This window comes from Eretmochelys imbricata, chromosome 9, assembly GCF_965152235.1.
Source record: "Eretmochelys imbricata isolate rEreImb1 chromosome 9, rEreImb1.hap1, whole genome shotgun sequence".
NCBI classification, from domain to species: Eukaryota; Metazoa; Chordata; order Testudines; family Cheloniidae; genus Eretmochelys; species Eretmochelys imbricata.
Window position 1 is genome coordinate 27,150,063 of NC_135580.1, and position 23,639 is coordinate 27,173,701.

General features: G+C 38.7%; 1 protein-coding gene across 1 annotated transcript in view; it reads right to left on the reverse strand.

Annotated features, from left to right (window-relative positions):
• Positions 1-12: 12 nt before the first annotated feature.
• Positions 13-23,639, reverse strand: part of MED12L (mediator complex subunit 12L) — a 326,616-nt gene continuing 302,989 nt past the window's right edge. The window contains exons 42-45 of the mRNA XM_077826177.1: positions 21,537-21,693; positions 20,273-20,344; positions 13,077-13,158; positions 13-4,326 (exon numbers count right to left, since the gene is read on the reverse strand). Of these exons, the coding sequence (XP_077682303.1) occupies positions 4,274-4,326; positions 13,077-13,158; positions 20,273-20,344; positions 21,537-21,693 (364 nt within the window). The 3' untranslated portion in view covers positions 13-4,273. The remainder of the gene's footprint in view (positions 4,327-13,076; positions 13,159-20,272; positions 20,345-21,536; positions 21,694-23,639) is intronic.

A 23,639-nucleotide genomic window follows, 5' to 3' on the forward strand; every position in this document is an offset into this window, starting at 1 on the left:
AACAAAGTCTCCATCTGGACTGAGTTTATTTGTGGAAGTTTAATCAAAGGCAGCCAAGAAGCATGTAGGTGGATCCAAATACATTTACAATAATCAATGTACAATGAACATGCAAAAGAGAAAGACTTGGGAAAAATTTTTGCAGTATGAACTAGAATGGATTTACTCAATGACAAATAGACTTCAATTAAAAACATAAGGCACTTTTATTTTGCCAACAAATAGTTAACATCAAAATAAAACTGCTTTCCAGAGATGTACCTGAAAAATCTTCAGTAAAGGATGGCCTTTTTTTAATATTAGTTTCTTATTGTCCATCTTGTATCACTATGATAAGCATGGCACACATAATGCAAAAATATTTAAGAACAAAAGAGAGGAAATTTTACTGTGATTTAAATTGCCTTACTGATATGTATGAATATTTTGTAGTTCTTTTATAAATATTTCACAGAAAATAAGTGTTTAGCTATTTTAAATAATATGACATTCTATTCTTTCACAATGGAGAACTTTTTCCAGGGCAGTAGGAGAAATACAAAATGATTTAATAATGCTCTCTAAATGGACAATAGGGTTTCTATTAATCTTTGTTTAAAAATTCAAAAGCAACAAAACCTGCTTATTAAAACAGAGTAGCTTGGTACAATGTCACTTTCACCACACGCTCAGCTTCTAATTAAATCAAATTAAAAAAATAAGTGCATCAATTTGTATTGGAATTCAGAATGAAAGGGGCTCAGTCAAATAGAAAATAGTCTTCCCAAGCATCTGCCTCCTGCAAATTCAGGAGAAAGCCCCGTTTCAACAGGAAATGGCCACTTACGCATTCTGCGCTGGAGAAGATTTTTGGACTCCCTGGGGCAAATAAACCTCAAAAGCTTAAATCACTAACTGACTTGTCTTTCTAAGAGAGGTGTTAATGTAGGCTCACGGCACAGCTCCAACACCAGTGCAGAACCTGAGTATTTGCAGGGAATGCTGGGCCTAAACTCACAAATTTGGGACATATGCATGGAGCAGAAGCCCCTCAGTGTTACTCCTCGAGGTCCTTTCCACACCAGCAATATGGCAGGCTGGTTTTGCTGCGACTGGTTCCCATGCACATAACCTGAGCTCTGTGATCCCTTCCAACAGGGATCATAGATTGCAGAGTAGAAATTAATGCCTCTTTAGCAGTAACCACAGAAAATCTGTTAGATACAGGAAATGGTGTAGAGCAGTTCCTACCATGTAATACCATCCTAGTACCTTACATCAGCAAAATGTCATACAATATTTAAAACTATCATTGAAAAAATAGGTATAGCTCAATTACACATTAAAAAGGCCCTATAATAGAAACCCCTGTACACTAACAAAGCAACATCCCCCCCCCAACCCATCTGTTGAATTAATCCATAGGTCATGCAGGCTCTTGATACTCAGAACATGGTCAGGATGTTTCCAAGATCTGAGTGCAGATTCTACCCCATTTGACTAAATTTTAGTCAGCTGGTGAAAAACTTTAAAAAGAGGCCACAGTCTAAAGCATGACTGACTGTTTTGTGGTGGATCAATCACTTCTTGAGATCAGCCACATATATAATAGCTGCTTGTTCCTTCCTTAGTACTGATAGAGAGGTAGAGGAAAATTGGCTGGATTAAACAGGTCTGTTTGCTTAATCTCAGGAATGTCGTTAGTCCCCAGTGAAGAGCATTAAAGGATAGTGGCCCAGAGGATTAACAAAAATTTCACTCCCATTATAAACCATTCAAGGGACAGTGAAGGGAAGTAATCCCAGTGCACAGGAAACCAAAACACATTTTCATCGAAAAAGCAGTAAAAATTAGAACTATCCAAAGACCTGCCACTAATATGGTATTAATAAGTCTTCCTAATTGTGGTCACACACGACATTACTCTGATTTGCTGAGAGGTTAAAAGTAACTAGGAACGATGAGTTGGTGGCAAAGTTATTTACATGAGCTTCCTAGCCAGCTCCAAAACCTTAGGATCAAAAAGTTGCAAGCTTGTTCATTTGTTTTTAAAAGAGTTTTTGTTTCAACCTGATCTTTTTTGCTGAATAACTTTGACTCAAGCAGAGTCAGGACCCAAGAACTTCTGGGGCTTTGCAAGGCACAGGCAGCCTTTTGTTGACTAGGTCCCCGGGGACCACTGAACATTGATTATATGGTAATCTAGGTTATTTTTGTTTAACACAGTTTTAAATCTTTGCTCCGAAAGAAAAATTAAAGTTAAAATTGTATTTTGCTTCTGACGCTTTCAATGCCATTAATTTGTAAACAAACGAATTCTACTAAGTAAACATGCACCTCCCAGTTTTGCCCTCAGCTAAAACCACGAAGCCCCACTGTAGTCAGTGGTGTTGTGTGGATGTGGCTGAGGACAGAAACTGGTCTTAAGTCTGCTTTTCTGTGGTTGATACTATTCTAGTAATATGCAGTCACTTGAAAGGACAGGGATATCGACTTTCATCAGGCTTTTTTTGAAATACCTAATGTAAAAAAAAGAAGAAAATAAATGTACAGGTACATGTTAACTTTTCAAAACAGACAACCTATTCATTTAGTGGAATGAGTGGCTTCTCTCTTTTGATACAAGCTGAGATGGTCAAGTGAAGAATTTTTGAGCTAAATAATTTTGACAGCGTACAAAGCAGTTCACAAGAATTTTATTTCAGTAAAGATGCTGACCGATCCTACTGGTTGTTTTCATGGGTAAGACTCTGCAGTGTGGAAATCAGAATTAGATACAAATTACTGATATTATGATTTTCCACACTAAACTGTTTATGAAAATTTAATTATCTGGGCTTCATACAGTTCTACAATGCTTGCTGAGTGTTGACTCTCTTCTATTCAATGTAAGTCTGACTATGACACTACACAGTACACTTATATTATGGCAAATTAAAAGATGAGTTAATACAGAACATGAGAACAAAATTCCCATATATTTTGAAATGCCTTGCAGGTTTCACATTCAAAATTTGTGCATCTAATTCTAAAAAAATATCATATGGAGTAACTCTTAAATTACATGGACCCATAGTAAATTTACTGATTTTTTTACTCTAATATGAGCAAATATACCACATACTTGAACAAAGTTAAAATAGTTATATCTCTTTATAATAAATGTAATGTATAACTTGTGCTTTTGCACCAAATTTATAAATGCAGTATGCATTACACAACCAAGACTATCACCCAACATTAAGAATTAAATTAAAAAAATTAAGTACTTACCATACAAAATAAATAATAAATACATCTATTAGAGGAAGAACTCATTTAGGTCAAGTTCAATATATGCGAGGCCCAGCTAGAGCACTGTGGCAACAGCAAAAGGGATTTGCGGGGCTTTTCGACCCTGGCACAAGCTTCCACAGGGCAAAAGCTGGAAAGAGACTTTTGTTGAACCTAGCACGAGACCCAGAGATCCAATTCCCATTGAAGTCATTGGAAATATTGCCATCAGATTTCAACAGGACTTGGTTCAGGCCCTAAATGATTTAGAGCAAAATCTGTTGTGGCTATTCAGGCTTTTGTTACCACATTTTGTACCCTCACTTCCAATGAAATTTGCATTAAAAAGAAAAATGTGAAGCACAGCTACTTCTAGTAGGTTTATTAATGTTACATTGTAGCTTTTTAGATGAATCTTAGGAAGTTCTAATACAAGCAAGAAACCCACTTCAGCACCTTCTTTCCACAATGAAAGCAAGAGAAAATTGGGTACTTTTAAACAAAGAACTTTATAAAGTGCTTATGAAAATTACAAACAGTCAAAATTAATATGATTTAAATCAATGCTTATTTTACTATTGAAGAACTAAGGAGAACACTTTAATGAACAAACCAATCTTTATGCCAAAATTGGAAGTGCCTTTCAAATCAGTAGTTTGGTCCAGTGCAGTTCTTAAAAAAAGAAAAAATGTTTCCCACAAATAAATAAATCCAACATTCTTTAACCCTTTTAAAGTAACAGTACCCTAAAAAGCACCAAATTCTTTGCAACAACTGTGTTCTTTAAATAGGCCCACAAATCATACATTTAATTCCAGTTAAATGCAAAAAAAAAAACCCCAAAAAACAAAAAACTTTCACTTAGTTACATATTCACATCAATTGCAGCACAAAAAATACGTATTGAAAAAATTAAAGAGAAAAAAATTAAAAATTTGCTTTCTAGCAATAACTAGTGCATTGAATTTTGATTTTTCTTCAGTGCAAACATAACACTACATCTTGATTCCACCTTCCAGATTCAGAAGTGTGAAGAATGCCCATATTGGTTAACCCCTTGTTGTGGCTGGTTACCTAAATAACAAAAATAAAGCAAAGTGTTTACGTGTGTTGTGTGTGCTGTACAAAATTATACATGAATAAATACCTATATTTCAAATCACCATAATAAGCAATAAACAAGGGTCAGAGCAATCCATTCAGAAAATGAGGACTTTTCAAGGCTGAACAGTTGCAAATTAAGGGTTGGATTTTGCACACCCACCACACACAAAATTCCAGGGGAGTTTTGCCTGCCCCAGGATTCCAGGATGGGCCCTTAAGATGACCTTTCAAACAATAATTACGTGCAAGCAAATGAGATGACTAAAACAATAAAAGTTAAAAGCAACGGTTTTGTAACACTTGTTTTCCTGGATAACCCACATTTCTTTGATGGTCTCATCAGTTTCTGCAGCATTTAACCTTTCATTAAAAAAAGGGAGGACTCTGCACCTGTATTTCCCTGATCCACATGTGAATCACACTTCCCCTCTCTGAAAGGGTGGCTCAGTGCTTCCAAGAAAGTATCCTATCCTTTTCCAACACCCTGCAAGTCGCCAGGATGAGTGTGAATACACTTAAGCCCCTTCCCATCATATGGAGATTTGAGAGAAAAGATAATATAGTCCCAGACCCTGTTAACTTTGTGCTGTGCCTTCTTCATGGTGGGGACGTGCCTGCCTTTAAGCAGGCAAGGGTTGTCCTACAGCAGTTTGGCTTCAGTGGAGTCATGGACGATGGGGACACAACTAGTGGCTTTTGGACCATCAGGGAATCGGCAGAATTTGTGGGTGAACAAACCTTGGTACCACTCAACCCCATACGGGAGAAAAATCTTTGCAAGAAAAATCTCTTGGAAGCCGTATCCCCTTTTGTAATCCTTTAGTCCCTTTCTGCATGAAGAAAAATTCCTAGTTCTTATCATCTGAAGGAAAATTTCCAAATGTAAACCAGTACAAAAGGGTTTCCTGAGTCTGTAGACAGACTGAAACACTATAGACTCAAGAGGTATGAACTGCTTTCAGTTATTAATTACTATTGCTGGGGTGTTTCCTCTAAAACTTAATGTTGACAAGTGTCACATTAGACTCGCTCGTCACTGAGGCCCCAGGATTGCAAATACTTATAGATGTGCTTAATTTTACTACTGTGAGTAGCCATATTGATTTCAATATGACTCCTCATGATAATAAAGTATGTAAGTATTTCCAGGATTGGGGCCTATTTGATAGAGTCTAAGGCCAGAAGGGATCATTGTGATCATTTAGTCTGACCTGTATCACATAGGCCATAGAACTTCCCCAAAATAATTCTAGAGCATATCTTTTAGAAAAACATCCAATCTTGATTTAAAAATTGTCAGTGATTGAGAATCTACCATAACTGTCGGTAAATTATTCTCACTGTTAAAAAATTATGCCTTATTTCCAGTCTGAATTTGTCTAGCTTCAACTTCCAGCCATTTTATCATATTATACCTTTCTCTGCTAGACTGAAGAACCCATTATTACATATTTGTTCCCCATATAGGTACTTGTAATCTGTAATCAAATTACCCCATAACCTTCTCTTTGTCAAGATGAATAAATTGAGCGAGTTGAGTCTCTCTCTCTCTCTCAGGCATGTTTTCCAATCCTTCAATCATTCTTGGGCTCTCCTTTGAACTCTCTTTAATTTATCAACATCCTTCTTGAACTGGGAGCACCAGAACTGGACACAGTATTCTAGCAGCGGTCACACCAGTCCTAAATACAGAGGTCAAAAAACCACTCTCCTCCTACTCAAGATTCCCCTGTTCATGCATTCCAGAATCACATTCATTCTTTTGGCCACAATGTTGCACTGGGAGCCCATATTTGGATGATTATCACCCATGACCCCCAAACCTTTTTCAGAGTCACTGCTTCCCAGGATAAAGTTCCCCATCCTATTGGTATGGTCTACACTCTTTGTTCCCAGATATATACATTTACATTTAGCCACATTAAAATGCATATTGTTTACTTGCATCCAGTTTACTACATGGTCTGGATTGCTCTGAATCAGTGACCTATTCTCCTCTTCATTATTTATGACTCCCCCAATTTTTGTGTCACCTGCATACTTCATCAGTGATAATTTTATATTTTTTTCCAGTTCACTGATAAAGATGTTAAATTGCGTAGAACCAAAAATCAATCCCTGTGGGACCCCACTGGAAAGAGACCTGCTTGATGAATTGTAAATGAATAGTAAACTGTTCAGGAAGGACAGGCAGGGCAGAAAAGGTGGGGGAGTAGCACTGTATGTAAGGGAGCAGTATGACTGCTCAGAGCTCCGGTACGAAACTGCAGAAAAACCTGAGTGTCTCTGGATTAAGTTTAGAAGTGTGAGCAACAAAAGTGATGTAGTGGTGGGAGTCTGCTATAGACCACCGGACCAGGGGGATGAGGTAGATGAGGCTTTCTTCCGGCAGTTCGCAGAAGCTACTAGATCGCACGCCCTGGTTCTCATGGGTGACTTTAATTTTCCTGATATCTGCTGGGAGAGCAATACAGCAGTGCATAGACAATCCAGGAAGTTTTTGGAAAGCGTAGGGGACAATTTCCTGGTGCAAGTGCTAGAGGAGCCAACTAGGGGGGGAGCTTTTCTTGACCTGCTGCTCACAAACCGGGAAGAATTAGCAGGGGAAGCAAAAGTGGATGGGAATCTGGGAGGCAGTGACCATGAGTTGGTTGAGTTCAGGATCCTGACACAGGGAAGAAAGGTAAGCAGCAGGATACGGACCCTGGACTTCAGGAAAGCAGACTTCGACTCCCTCAGGGAACAGATGGGTAAGATCCCCTGGGGGACTAACATGAAGGGGAAAGGAGGCCAGGAGAGCTGGCTGTATTTCAAGGAATCCCTATTGAGGTTACAGGGACAAACCATCCCGATGTGTCGAAAGAATAGTAAATATGGCAGACAACCAGCTTGGCTTAACGGTGAAATCCTAGTGGATCTTAAACATAAAAAAGAAGCTTACAAGAAGTGGAAGGTTGGACATATGACCAGGGAAGAGTATAAAAATATTGCTCGGGCATGTAGGAATGAAATCAGGAGGGCCAAATCGCACCTGGAGCTGCAGCTAGCGAGAGATGTCAAGAGTAACAAGAAGGGTTTCTTCAGGTATGTTGGCAACAAGAAGAAAGCCAAGGAAAGTGTGGGCCCCTTAATGAATGAGGGAGGCAACCTAGTGACAGAGGATGTGGAAAAAGCTAATGTACTCAATGCTTTTTTTGCCTCTGTCTTCACGAACAAGGTCAGCTCCCAGACTGCTGCGCTGGGCATCACAACATGGGGAATAGATGGCCAGCCCTCTGTGGAGACAGAGATAGTTAGGGACTATTTAGAAAAGCTGGTCGTGCACAAGTCCATGGGGCTGGACGAGTTGCATCCGAGAGTGCTAAAGGAATTGGCGGCTGTGATTGCAGAGCCATTGGCCATTATCTTTGAAAACTCGTGGCGAACAGGGGAAGTCCCGGATGACTGGAAAAAGGCTAACGTAGTGCCAATCTTTAAAAAAGGGAAGAAGGAGGATCCTGGGAACTACAGGCCAGTCAGCCTCACCTCAGACCCTGGAAAAATCATGGAGCAGGTCCTCAAAGAATCAATCCTGAAGCACTTACATGAGAGGAAAGTGATCAGGAACAGTCAGCATGGATTCACCAAGGGAAGGTCATGCCTGACTAATCTAATCGCCTTCTATGATGAGATTACTGGTTCTGTGGATGAAGGGAAAGCAGTGGATGTATTGTTTCTTGACTTTAGCAAAGCTTTTGACACCGTCTCCCACAGTATTCTTGTCAGCAAGTTAAAGAAGTATGGGCTGGATGAATGCACTATAAGGTGGGTAGAAAATTGGCTAGATTGTCGGGCTCAACGGGTAGTGATCAATGGCTCCATGTCTAGTTGGCAGCCGGTGTCAAGTGGAGTGCCCCAGGGTTCGGTCCTGGGGCCGGTTTTGTTCAATATCTTCATAAATGATCTGGAGGATGGTGTGGATTGCACTCTCAGCAAATTTGCAGATGATACTAAACGAGGAGGAGTGGTAGATACGCTGGAGGGCAGGGATAGGATACAGAGGGACCTAGACAAATGGGAGGATTGGGCCAAAAGAAATCTGATGAGGTTCAATAAGGATAAGTGCAGGGTCCTGCACTTAGGTTGGAAGAACCAAATGCACAGCAACAGACTAGGAACCGAATGGCTAGGCAGCAGTTCTGCGGAAAAGGACCTAGGGGTGACAGTGGACAAGAAGCCGGATATGAGTCAGCAGTGTGCCCTTGTTGCCAAGAAGGCCAATGGCATTTTGGGATGTATAAGTAGGGGCATTGCCAGCAGATCGAGGGACGTGATCGTCCCCCTCTATTCGACATTGGTGAGGCCTCATCTGGAGTATTGTGTCCAGTTTTGGGCCCCACACTACAAGAAGGATGTGGATAAATTGGAGAGAGTCCAGCGAAGGGCAACAAAAATGATTAGGGGTCTGGAACACATGACTTATGAGGAGAGGCTGAGGGAACTGGGATTGTTTAGTCTGTAGAAGAGAAGAATGAGGGGGGATTTGATAGCTGCTTTCAACTACCTGAGAGGTGGTTCCAGAGAGGATGGTTCTAGACTATTCTCAGTGGTAGAAGAGGACAGGACAAGGAGTAATGGTCTCAAGTTGCAGTGGGGAGGTTTAGGTTGGAGATTAGGAAAAACTTTTTCACTGGGAGGGTGGTGAAACACTGGAATGCGTTACCTATGGAGGTGGTAGAATCTCCTTCCTTTGAAGTTTTTAAGGTCAGGCTTGACAAAGCCCTGGCTGGGATGATTTAATTGGGGATTGGTCCTGCTTTGAGCAGGGGGTTGGACTAGATGACCTCCTGAGGTCCCTTCCAACCCTGATATTCTATGATTCTATGACAATTCCCTGTTTAGAGTTACATCTGAAGGCCTATCAGTTATCCAGCTATTAATCCATTTAATGTGTGCTATGTTAACTTTATATTGCTCTCTGTTTTTAATCAAAATGTCATCTGGTACCAAGTCAACTGCCTTACAGAAGTCTAAGTATATTACATCAGCTCTATTACTTTCATTAACCAAATTTGTACTCTCAAAGGAAAAAAGATATCAAGTGAGCTTTCACTGAAAGGGTGGAATCCTGACCCCAGTGAATCCAATGCGAGCTTTGCAATTGACTTCAGTGGGGTAAGGATTTCACCCATGATTTTTTAAGTCAGGAACATCCAGCTAATGTAGGACTGCAGACTGGTAAGTATTGTATCACCTATATTTCCCCCGTTTGAACCTTATGGATAAGGATTTGAGGGGAAAATAAATTCTATGGACCAACTATAAATTAACAGATTATGAGGTTCCAATACCTAATTGGCTATTACTAATAGACAATATTTATTCTTCTCTCTTCTTTTTTTTCCTGCAAGTAGTTTAGAGAAAAAATTTCCAGCACTCTACAGGTGGGAGCTTCTCCCAACCATAGTAGTTCCACAGCATTGATATCTTGAATATGAAGCAATCCTGGAATCGTAGTATTCTGCATAACATAAATAAGTCCATTCAAAGCAATATTACTTAATCATGCATACTGAATCTAGCAGGATGTTGATACTTGCAATTTGTTAGAAAAAATAATAGAATTGTCAAAATGCTTTTCTTAACTAGTAATGAAAAACAGTTCTCCTCTGGGACAGAAGTGAAAGTCCATTCTGCAGTCCTGACTTTCGGGGTGTTGTGATAATTGGGCTGATAAGTTTACTCTAACTGAAAAACGTGAGTACATGTTCATAAGCTGTCACAATAACCTATAACAACAAATGTTAATGGGAAAAGGTATAAAAGGAGACAAAGACTGATATACAAACAAAAGGGTCTTACTGATATAACTCGGTATGGGTTGAGATCATGTATAGTAAACAAATTAAGTGTGGAATCAGAAATCTTTGAACCAAAAATCAGTGTGTCAGAAAATAGACCTACTTGGTGAACAAAATAAAAATGGGATGGACTATTGTGGCCACCATTCCCTTTGTGGGTCCTTAAAGAAAGAGACTTTGGGAGAAAAACTGGCTACTGGAACAAGCTTCACCATCCTGACTGCCACCCCCACACCCTCTCCTGGGACCCCACACCTTCACTGTCCTGATCCTGGGAGAAGTCATGACCAGACCAGGGCAAAGAGAGGGACCCAAATGACATGCCAGTCGAATCCCATAACACCACCTGGGATAAAATGGGATCAGATATTAAACATAATAGCAGGAGCTCCAGCCCATCGTAACTAACTTCTTCTCTTTTCCCCAAAAGGACAGCTATTACTAACTTTATCATCATCTAAAAGACCATCAAACAAGGGGGTTTTTCCTTCTAAAAATTCTTTCCAGCTAAAGGGAAAGGGAACAAGGGATGTTGTTAAAGCAAAGGCCTAATTTAATACTTCACATTTCAAATGCTTTAACTGTTTTTTTCCTTCTTTCCTTTATGTTTAATAAAAGATTAGAAGGATTTTTAATAGTGGGTGTCATGTGCTAAGCAGGGTGAGGTCTCTGTATACCAAACCCTGGATCTTGGTTAACACTGTTTAATGTTAGACAGTGACTGAGTTACAGTTAACACCTTAGGTCCATACATTCCATTTAAATTAATACAACAGGAGAATACATTTATCTGCCGCACTGGCTACTCCATTAACAAATAGGTTGACACCTAGCTTACTACAGTCAGATCAAAACTTCTATGAAAAGCCTGCCAATGAATAAAGATTTGTTTATGTTTTGAACACCTTTTAAAGATGAAAATAGTGACATTGTATTTTAAATTTTTAATCAATCCATCAAGTTAGTATTCTGACCAAAAAACCACAAGCTTACTTCGAAAAATGTAGGGCCTGATCTGGTCTGAGCAACCTCTGCTCTGGCTGGAATTCCACAGGAGACATGAGTGCTCAGAATCTATCCAGATCAGGTCTTTGAATAGTAATTTATTTGCATATCTTTTTCCAACTAGAGACTCTATCCTCAGTTCTCATAGGGACTGGTCCTGCTGAAATAATGCTTCTGTTTAAAAAATAGATGAATAAAGATCCGTAGGCATTGAATATGGGTAATTCACTGGCACTATACAACACTGGAAATTTGAATGCTCCAATTCCTGGTAATCATAGCAGGCCGCATACTCACTATTTTATATCTTACATTTACAACCTGTCCTGGAGAATTAAGCTTTTTTAAAAAAATGATTGCAATAAATTGTAATATTTTTATCTAGCAACACAAGAATCGCCATACTGGATCAGACCAGGGGCATACAGTCTGATATCTTGTCTCTGACACTACTGAAGAGGAAGGTGCAAGACATCCCTAATGGAATAACCTGCCCATGAGGGATGTTTTTTATAACCCCCATCACTCTCTCATTGGTTTACACCCTGAACCATAAGGGGGCATTACATTCCATATTCATTTTTTAATCCTATGTAATGTAAATGGGGATGTTTTCACTAGAAACTAGTTATTTTCATACAACTCTCATACCCTTTCAGAACACTGCTCACCTCAATAATGTTATGTGTCAATAAATTCCAGAGGCGGAGAATGTGCTGTGTAAAGTGGTAGTTCCTTTTATTGGTTTTTAATTTGTTGCCTTTCAATTTCACTGGCTGTAACCTTGTTCTTGGAGAGATGCACCCAATTTATCTTCTAAATACTATGATATGTTACATAACTTTCTTATTCATCTCCACTCTAAACTAAAGTCTTAACCTTTTCAGTCTCTTGAAAGGAAGTCTCTACACTAATGGTGGTTGAAATTTTAATTTTCAAACGAAAACGAATGTTTTTTGTTTTGTTCAAAAAGCAGTTTTTTCAGTGAAAAAACTCAAAACTTTTTTTCTAAAACATTTTGTTTTGAGAAATCTCAATTCAGTTAGAAGAATTTCATTTTTTATTTCCCACCTCACTTTTTTTTTTGCCAATTTTTCCAGAGAGGGGGGAAAAGAGGGATGTGGAATTCAAAATGTTAGTTTTTTTTTTCTTTTCCGCTTTTCTCAAACCTTTTCCAGTGGGAAAAAAGGGTAAAAAAAAATGTGCTGGGGGAAATAAAAAACCCAAATTCAAAATATTTTTTCTCTAAATGTGCTGAACTTTCCAGAAAGAAAAAAACGGAAAAAGGAAAAGGAAACAGAGTGGAAATTTTCCCACTATTTCAAATCAAACAAAAACAATAAAAATATTTGTTTTCATTTTTTTTTAAATGTACCATTAAGAAATTTTTCCAAAAAATGAAAAGTTTAGTAAAAAACTGGCCTTGATGTGCACATACTTACAATTGTTTTGAATAATAAAATAAATTTGTCAATACAGTGTTTGAAACGTGAGCAAGAAATAGCTGGAGAAAAACAAGGAAAAAATTCAATGCAATGATGTTCCTGATTTATCCCCACAATTGAAAATAGGACATGAAAGGAGAAAATAGCATTGACTGAACTCAGGATGACAAACATCCAGGCCCCAATCCTGAAAATGACTTGGTGCTTCTGTTCAGACCTATGGGAACCAATGGATTCACTGGTACTGAGTCACATCCAGAATCTGATCTTCAGTGTTTGCCGTTACATCATTTTCAGAACTGTCCTTTTACTAGAGACCAGAACTGAAGGTGTCAATAGGATGATGTACTTACATTTTCATGTTTCTTGTTTTAAATATGCAAAGGAAACTGCAGAAAAATAGATGCCTCTTATAGATAGGCATACTTACTAGAGAGCTGTTTTTGGAGTTGTCTGACTAAAGCAGCTGTCTGCTGTTGCTGCTGTGTCTGCTGCAAACCTTGTCTTGGAAACTGCAACAGGAAGATGAAAAATGCTCATACAATTCAGAATGACACATCAATGTCTTATCAAAGGAGTATGGTCTATGCCTCTCTCAAAACACACAAAGGGAAAGCGAAGGTTTATATTATATCTATATATTAAAAAACAACTAGCATGCTGAATTTAACATATAACAGTATATATAGATATTAATGAACTGGGGAAACAGGAAATCCTTCCTGGACTATCTGGCTCACCAATCCCTGGCTTGAGTAGTAAGCAGTTAGTAATAAACAGCAGGACTAAATATGTATAATACCGTGAAAAGACCTCCCAAACAGCTATCACAATGGCACTCAAGGGAACTGCACCTCTTGTGTTGTTATTGAAGACAATGGAGGAGGATGAGGAGGAGGAGAATTGGCCAGGTCCTCTTCCAGACTCTCTTCCCTTCCTCCTCCATCATCTCTCTTTAATTTCCAGTTTGTCTCCAAATCTCTGGTGTCTCACTGCTGTCACTAGTATGTTTACATTGCAGCTGGGAGCTTACTCCCCAGCACGGCTAGACAGACACTCTAGTTTGCTTGAGCTAGTGCACTCAAAATAACAGTGTAGCCAAGGGCAGCTTCCTGAATACAAATCCACCAGAAACCTTGGAACATACTCAAGCAGCTAGCCCAAGCTGCCACTCCTGCTACCCCCAGCTACACTGCCTTTTTTTTTTTTTAAAACATGCTAGCTTAAGCAGAGCTAGCACTTGTCTGTCTGCCCAAGCTGGGAAGCATACACCCAGCTGCAGTGTAGATGCTAGGAAGCGCTGCGAACCCAATAATAGAGATTTTGGGCATGTACAGAAAATTGCAGATGAGGAGACAGAAGATTCTATGTAACAAAACAAAATGCGCCAGTGAAGTTCTGGAGCTTGTGCTGACCCTGCTGTCACCGAGACTATTGTTCCTTGGAGAGAGAGAGAGAGAGAATTTTGGAGCATTTATACATATATGTCTTTCACATTCTGGAAGTCAAAACTGCTCAGATTCTCCTATCACACCCTAGGGAGAAGCAGATGTTTCTTTTCAGTTTCCCTAAGCGTTAACTGTAAAAAGAAAAGAAAACCTTCTCACTTCCTGAAAATCCCATATGCAATTGGCAACAAAAGCAAAAGCAACTAGAAAGAGACATTTCTGGAGATCGATGATATCAGAACATGACAAAATTGTTGGTAATAAATAGTGAATACAGATGGAACAAAGTGTTAACGTTTATACAATAAATTATGAGCTTTCCTCAGTCTCTGGAATCTTCTAAATTTCCTATTGGGTTATAAGATATCACACATGCATCCAGGCAGACACAAGGCATAGATTCAGTCTTCTGCAAACAGATCATCCATCTTTCCTACCTTTGCAGCGGATAGCATTCATCCAGGAAAGTACTTTAAAGTGATTTGATCATCTGCCCTGTCCAAAGCTGATAGGTGCAAATTCTTTCAAGTAAATGGAATTACACCAATAGAAAACTGGTGGGAAATAAATCTTAAGGGCTAAATTCTGCTCTCAGTTACTCTGGGGTTAGACCAATGTTCTTTCATTGACTTCAGTGACATTACTCTGTATCTATACTGGCACAAGATCAGAATTTGGCCCTAAATTAGCCTCTCCATCAACATGCATTGCTTCCCAGCCCTTCTACACAGGAGTCTGGGTTTCAGATTAACACACACAGCAGGACTAGCTCCACTTTATTTTCCAAGCTTCTGGCTGCAGTTCGAAAGAAAACTGTTCTCTGTTAAGAGCTTTTATCTGTAGGTAGCTGATCATATATATATGTCTGTATATATTTTATCTGTAGGTAGCTGATCATATATATATATCTTAAAATCAAGCTGCTAAATTAGAACAACAACAACAACAACTGTGCTCCCAACTCCAGATGTTCCTTATGCAACTCATAGCAACTTGAGAAGGTAAATTACAGATTGGGAGAAAGTGAGTAAATACGGATCATGGTGTGGTTTTGTCACCACTGACATTTGACTTCAAAAGGTTATTATTCTGAATAGTTTCAATTGGTAAAACCTGAGTTTTATTCTTACATGGTAGAATAAGAGGTTACAATGGTTTATGCATTTTAATGAGTTACCATTACACTGATGTTTGCATTATGCCAAACCTCTCTTTAAAAGTGATACTTTCCTTTCAGTTTTCCAAAGACTAAGGACCCATTCCTGTAACCCCTTAATCACACAAGGAGATCTTGGAAATGGCTGTATTATTGGGCCCTAAATGAACAAAACAAGCCATGAATATTCACTGTATATTTGGAAAGAGTTTTTCTGTCTTAATTCTGTAGTTATGGCATTATCTCAAAGCTTCATTATAAATGGCTATGTCTCAGACATAAGAGCAAGGAAAAAGCTAGGAAAACTGGCAGAAAAAAGAATAATTTATAAATCACATTAAAATTCAGTTATCACTGGGTATAATATACAGTATAACAGGCTCAGGCTATCTGTAAAGTCCCTGGATTAAACTCTGCTCTCAATTATACTGCTGTAAATCCAGAGAATGTCCACTGAATTATACCAGTGTGACTGAGACCAGAATTTGGGTAATTGCTCTTTAACGGCTCAATCCTACAAAGCGCTGAGCACTTTGTCACTGATCTTACACAGCACTTAAGCACATCTGTTAAGTGCTATGCATGTGCTTACCTTTAAGCGTGTCCTTAAGTGCAGTGTAGGAGCAGGGAAAGAATCATCATCTTATTGTAGGATTAAGACCTAAAAGTCATTGAGGAGACAGAACAGCAAGGGCCAAAATAAACCTTAAAATATACATTTATTTCAGGAGATAAAAATATCTTCATGCAGGTTGAGGTGTTTTAAAACAAAAAGGTAACTGCCCAAATTCTAGTAACAAAACATGTCACAGGATTTTTCCCTGTATTTGCAAGTATCCTTGATATTTAATTTAGCACATCAGCCATCACTGTTAGCCTTCAAAAGTTACTATAATGAAAGTACATTAAGCAGATCATCAGTAGGATTTCCCAATATTGAAGTAATTTCCCAGGAGGATGGTGATTTTTCTCAAATGCAAAGAAGTGACATATGGTAAAGATGTACTGTATCAGCTCTGATATAGCCCCACCAGCCAATACAGGATTCTTTCTTTACATTAAATTAGATTGACATAGTCTAGAAAGTTTTAGATGCCCAAAACAATGAGGCTTCAAAAGCTTTCTATAGTCTAATCAGGTAAGGTGGGTGAGAATATCTTTTACGGAACCAACTTCTGTCTTTCAAGCTACACAGCTGTCTCTTTCATCAACAGAAGTTGATCCAGTAAAAAATATTACCTCACCCCCATGTGTCTCTAATATCCTGGGATCCACACAGCTATACCACCACAGCAATTCCATAGTCTAATATATTTTACTTTCAGAAAGTCTTTGCTCAAGCAGCACACAGACAATACAGACACAGACAATACAGCTTAAACAGATCATTAGGCGACAGTCCAATCTTCACTCGGGTTTTGTCTACACTGCCAATTTGTTGTTCACAAGTGCTTTAAAAACTCCCCCCTCTTCCCCTCCAAGAAAAAAGTTTTGCTGTGGCAAGTGGCAGTGTAAAAGGCTCGTTGCCGGCAGGAACCCTCTCCTGTCAACAACGCAAACCCCGCTTGTAGGGGGGGGAAGTATTTTGTCGGCAAAAGTGCTGATAAACAGCATTTACACTACCTTACTTTTAGCGACACAGCTGCAAAAAATTTTAAAAGGGTCCTTTCAGTGATTAGACTGAGCCTCTGGGAACCAGTATGGTCCTTCTGAATAAGCTAGGAAGTTTCTCTTCACTTCAGGTCTGGGTTTGATTCAGAAGCCTCCTGGGCTCACAGGAGACAAAAGACGCTTTCTCCTCCTTTTCAGAAGCACCTTTCAGCCACTCTGAAAAACTCTCAGGGCACAAAAGATCATTTTAATTGTTTAAAAATCTATTTTATGTAGAGCATTGTGTTGTGCTTATTGCAGGTAAAAGACAGCTGGGAGGTATATTTCAGGGTCAAGAAAATATAAAGAAGATCCAGTGCTTTGAAGGCCGTGGCAGGTGATACTAGGCTGTCCTCAGCCATGGTTCCAAACCAGTGTTAACTCTGACTTATTTCAGGCATCTTGAAATTGGGGCAAGGAGCAATTTCCACCCTTGCCTTCTCTCAGCTCCAACCCCAGCTCTCTCCCTGAGATTTGCTAGTATGTTAATTCCTCCTTGATAGGCTAGTCCTGCTGTGTTGCACCACCTGAAGTGATTCTGCCTCTAAGGGTATGTCTACACAGCTGATTTTGGCTGTGTAGTGAGGGCTCCAGTGCTGGGAGAAAGCTCTCCTGGAGCTGTAATAAACCACCTTCGCAAGAGGAAGAGCTCCCAGCACTGTAGCACTATCTACACCGCCACTTTACAGCACTGAAACTTGCATTGTTTTGGGGGGGGGGTGTTTTTTCACACCCCTGAGCGAAGAAAGTTTCAGGGCTGTAAGTAGCAGTGTAGACAAGACCTTAGATGATTAATACTTTCTCTGCCAAACTCAAAGGCCCTGGTCACAGCTTGTTTAGCTATATGGTACATGTCACAATCACTATTACTTTATGAGCTCAAAGACATGGGTCACATCAAAGATCATATTGTAAATCTAATGAAAAGTTCTTTTTGCATGTTATGGTACAATCTTCAGCTCATAACTACGGTTTCAGGAGAAGCTGACACAGACATACACAATCCACAAGTTACACCTATGATAATAAACCAGCTACCTAAGAAAAGGGCTAGACATCCAACTTAACACAATGCAATTAACATCCAACTTAAACACAATGCAATTCGGGTAACTTGGTTCCCCAGAATACACAAACTCTAGTTCAAAAACTCAGGGTGCACAATTTAGCACTAAGGGCTGATATTTTCTTTAAACTTGCTCATTTAAGTTGGGAACCTGTTTCTAATCTGGCTCTTTTTGTAGGGATCACATTTTTGTGTGGCTTACTCTTTAAATTGAGTTCCTTTAGTTAGCTACTTTTAAAGACATATAACCAAGGATAGAAAGTTCTCAAAATTCCAGTGTAAATACACAAACGTAGTACATGGTAAAACAACATGTTCGCAGAAAATTACTCGATGGTTTGGGAGGAGACCAGGTCATTCAAATGTTTTTACCAAGATACTTTCATACTTTAGATGTAATGAAAGGTTCCAGTGTTATAGACTAACAAAGAAATATTCTGAAAGTTACTATGATTATATGGTACTCTCCATGCAACTGCAGTACATGACCAATCACTAAAATGCATCTCTACAGAGTTACTATATGCTCAAGTCCTAACCAAAAAACAGAAGTGCTAGAACACACTTCCGGCACCATGCCATTACTCTGTTCTGGATCCCCACAAAAACACCAGAACAGCATTCCAGAGTGTTCGGCCACAGATCCTTTTTTATACACATTGAAATGTCAGATAACAGGCAGCTACATCTTAGTTTCAAAAGTACAAGAGAGTGACTATATTTTAACTTTTTGGCACACACTATCAGTATATCAAGACAACTACTTCTTCAGGATTTAAACCCATTTATCTGTATTAGAGTCATATTTAGGCATTAAGCTACAAACTGCAGTTTTTGATTAAATATGATAGTGGAATTTTCACTGTTTAAAATTAGACACCAGAGGAGCCCATAAAAATCAAGTAAATATAATACAAATATATTTAAATTGTCAAAGGAAAATATAAAGCACCTTAGAATTCCAATTGGATTCTATTGTTCATATGAGAGTGCACACAGTTTCACAACTGGCCTCAATCATATTATCCTGCTTTCACATAAAAGTTTTAAAACAAAAATCTGTATAAAAATGTAAGGCTAAAACCATTAGCAATGCTGCAAAAAATTTCCTGTAAAGTTGAGTTCTGCATAGCAAGTGAAGATAGTTCTTTATTACTCAATAACATGAGGAAATTTATAAAATACATAGTATATACCGAATATATGGTCAACATATGCTGCTGCAGTAAAAGTTAAGTTCAAATATCTCATTCCTTCTCGGCTAATACATTATCGGTTTACACCCTAGAATGGAGAGATTCCCAGGTTTCCAATATTACACCAGCCCTTGCTGTTATACCAGAGCTTGAAAGAGTGGCATTTTAATGTCTAGCATCCAAATAAGAATTTGAGAGGTTTTTAAAATGTATTGGTTATATTGCTCTCTCTGCCTCCAAGTCTGCATAATAGGATTCATGGCCTTTCAGCAACCTGGTTTTACAGGGGGAACAAAATAAAAGTAAGACAGAGGGAGTTCTAATCACATTTTTAAAAAATTCTCAAACAGTTCCAGAAACAGAGTTTCTGTTAAGTGTGTGGCATATATAGAATCTAAGATAGTTTGGTGCAATATATAGGATTTATCAGCATGGGTAAGGTATAATCACTGCATGTAAGCAATATGGTCATCCCAAACCCAGGCTGATCATCATCATCACACACACTCAAATAATATATTCAGAGCCTATGAACTCATGAATTTAAAATAATTAAATGAATTTAGTGCTCATGAAAGTTTCCAGACTGACAGAAGTAGGCATCTGTTAATTATCTATTCAACAGTTTTGACGTGAGTAAGAGCAGTTCCAACTTTCCCAGTATAACTGAACACTGACATCTAGGGGTAACTGGGTAGTTCATGGTACACCAGTCCCAGAACTAGTGTTTCTAAAAGACAAACTAAAATGCTGAGTTTTAGGTAGCCCAGGTGGGGCAAAGGATTAATACACAAGCCTTTTGCTTTATGACACGTGTTCAAATCTGGGCTTTACATTAAAAAAAAAAAAAGATAGTCATTGGGTAACCTGTCTTAGCCATATCATCAAACCCATCCCACCATTTGGCAAGACTGTCAGAGAGGACCCTGGATGAAACTACAGGGTTGTGCCCATCAGCACTGACATGCAAAGGCAGAGCCGTCTGAGTCAGCTTATACAGCACTTACTGGCACTGTTCCTAGATTGCTTTACTTCCAGGAGTAACAACATCTACCCCATAAGCACCCTTCTATGCACACAAAAACGTCTGGTTTTAATACGTCTGCTTACCAAAGGCTGCTGTGGTTGCACTGCTTGGAGACCAAGTGCCTGTTGCTGACCCTGTTGTTGCTGCTGCTGCAACTGAAAGAACATTGCCATGGTAACAACAATAATATGTATACATGTATTATATTATATAAATGATTAATAGCAATAGCAGCAGCAGCAGCCGCCTTTTGATTTGAGAAGGCATAGCAGCCTCTTGCTGTTCCAGGGATACAGACCATGGAATTTGCCTTTTCATTACTTATCTTTCTAAGCTATGATTCTAGTGTTGGTTGAGGAAGGCGTGTTCCTCACTATAATATTTAGGAGCTGGACCCTGCTGTTCTCTCCATTTGCACAGTGTTGGCCATATCATGGATGATGAACAACAAATATTTACAATACAGTGTTCATAATATCTATTGTCGAAACATCACTGCAGAAACAGATGTAAAAGACTGTTTGGTATATTCAGCTGTTAACTATATGCTCACATAAGTTTCTTGATAATATTTTTAAAAATGAGCTATTGGCATTAGAGTTAAAGCATGAAAATAATTATACCATCACCAAAAACACAAAGCATTTTTAATGTGTGTTGCTTTTACCTCTATATCAACCCCAGGGTGGAGTTTTGGTTTTTAACTGCCAAACTGAGATTTAACTACCAAATTGGAGTACATCATCAAATCAGAATAATCAAAAATATTGTAGACATGGGCTGTTTCCACCCAACTTTAATTCTGGCATATACATATTCTTATTGCCAATTAATACTGTAATAACCTAAAACTATAAATTGCGATCGTCACAGCTCAACAGCCTGAGGCACAAAGGAGGTTACTGGAGAGGAACTAAGGCTCATCACGAATCTTTTGACAAATTATTTTTTGCTGAAAAATGCTGATTCACTGGGAAGGTTTCTCAGGTCCAGGATGATATTTTTGTTCAAAACGAGAGAGAGAGAGAGAGAGAGAGAGAGAGAGAGATTGAGACTGACCCCAGAATAGCCAATAGCCCAGTGGTTAGGGCCCTAACCACCAGGCTATTGACTATTCTGGGATGGGTCTCTCCCAATCTCTCCTGTTGGAGCTCTTCCATTTTGTATAAATAATTAAATATTCACTGGACTAGAGGGAGGGAGAGCAAGAGAGACTGACTGACTGACTCCACAGCATGGCAGCTAAGGTACTCACCTGTGACACGGGAGATCCAGGTTAAAGCCACTACCTGATTCAGCGAATAAGGCCCCACATATGCTTTTCATTAACACAACCATGTGTCCCACCTGAAGGAGTCGCTGTTGTCGAATTTGCTGTTGTCTCTGTCTCATCTGTTCCTGAGGCAGCTGTACTGAATTAAGGTTTGGGTGAGGAGCTGTGGTTGCTACAGTATCAAGTCCCCCTCCGACCAAGGAACTCTGTTGCAAAGGTTGGTGAGTCAGTCTGAATGAGAAGAATCTATTTCAGGGTAAGTATTTAATTTACAGACAAAGATCAAGTAAGTGAGTGTTCAACTCCCTGGATTAAAATTTGTTCTTTGTATATTTGAAACACAAATTTTACAGGACGATTGTATTTTCAAGCAAGAATATTTAGGAAGAAAGTATTTAATGGAAACCTCTACAGTGCTATTATCTAATAATTGAACTGGATAGTAATATGTGGTTGAAATCAATATCTGTACATTAATTAAATTAAAGAGAAGAAATCCAGCTACTGTTCGAATGAGCAGCCAGCTTCTACACTGCATGTAACATTTATTGTAGAACTAGGAAGCAGGCATTCTGCACCAGCCTTACGATTTAGTTCTAGACAAAAACCATGTTAAGATGAACTTGAGGCTAAGAATATCAGTATTTTCTAATAAAAACATTGCAAGGATGATGTAATTATCCCCAAAACAAGCATTATAAACCCAGGACATTCAGAGTTAAGCTTCAACTTCAAAGAAATCCAAACCTGTTAAAGCATGGAAATGCACAGTGAGCAAACCGAAACAACCTTATCTCTGCCCTCTTGCAACACTATGCATTAAATGTACAATTTGATTAATACACATTCATGTCTGTAGTCCTAGATTAAACTGATTTTTGAACACACTAAATATTTTTTAATTTCCCCCCATTATAATACGATGCTGTTCTTAAATTGGAAGTGATTTAGGTACATTTTGACATTTGGGCTCAAAAGGGGCGTTTTAGTCTGGGGATGGTTTAGAACTGAATTCACACAGAGAAAGAAGAACATCATGTGTCACAGGCAGCAGGGCATAGGTCGTTATTCCCTAACTGATAAATCAGTGTTGCTCCAGAATATGTGGGATAGAATTCAGTGTGGGATACATTCTCATGGTGTGAATGACCTGGATTTCGACATGATGATTAATGATTATTTATTTGTAAGCTGATTAAATAAAACTGTGGTCAGTGTATTCCAATAGTGGTGTAATTTAGTAATGAAAATCAGGTGAGGTAAAGACACACCAAAGTTACAGTAAAAATTGTAAATACACCCAAATTAGAGGATATCTCATTGGTTGGACACTGAGGGAGACAATTCATTTCCCTAACAGGATAGTTAGTTTTGGAACATGGCCAAGGCTCGGACATTTTTATAACAAACCCAAGATGATTAATGCTTTGTTGTTAGCAGCCCACTATGCAGTCATCAGAAGATGGAAATTATCTCTTCACCAACAGAGAAGAAAGGAGAAACAGAAGAAAAACTTGGACACAAGCTTGATGCTGTTGCTAAGATGAAAAAATGGATATTTGACCTTAAGGATAAAAATCAGTTACTCTACAATGTGTGGGCCAGGATTATAATTTTTAACAATGCTGAGGACATTTAAAGTGAACTGTGAAGCAGAACAGACTGCAAGCACTTCAGGGCAATGACTGTTCTACCTCTATTTGTACCTGATCCTGATCAGGGCCTCTTGGAACTATTCCAATCAGGCTAGGATTTTCAAAGGAGCCAAAGGGAACTGAACATCCAAGTCCCAATAAATTTTAATGGAATCTGGGTGCCTAATTCTCCTAGGCTGTTTTGAAAATCCCAGCAGAAATAGATTTAGAAAATGCCTTTTATTGCTCCATTGGTGTGCATAAAAATGGCCTTAAACTTTTTATTAAGTTGGGGGAAGCAGTGGTTACATTTTTTCCTGCATATTTTTTTGCATGATTTGAAATATATCAAGTCCTCACCCTGCTGGAGAGATCTCCAGAGTGTCTGGGTGATGGGCATGAGGCTGAAACCTGAAATGCAGCCAGCCTCCCCACCACTGGGGACAGAAGGGGTACTGATTCTGAGATCATGTCATGATAAAAATGAAGTTTTAAGGTAAAATTAAAATTACAATACTTTAATACCTATATATTTATTTCTAT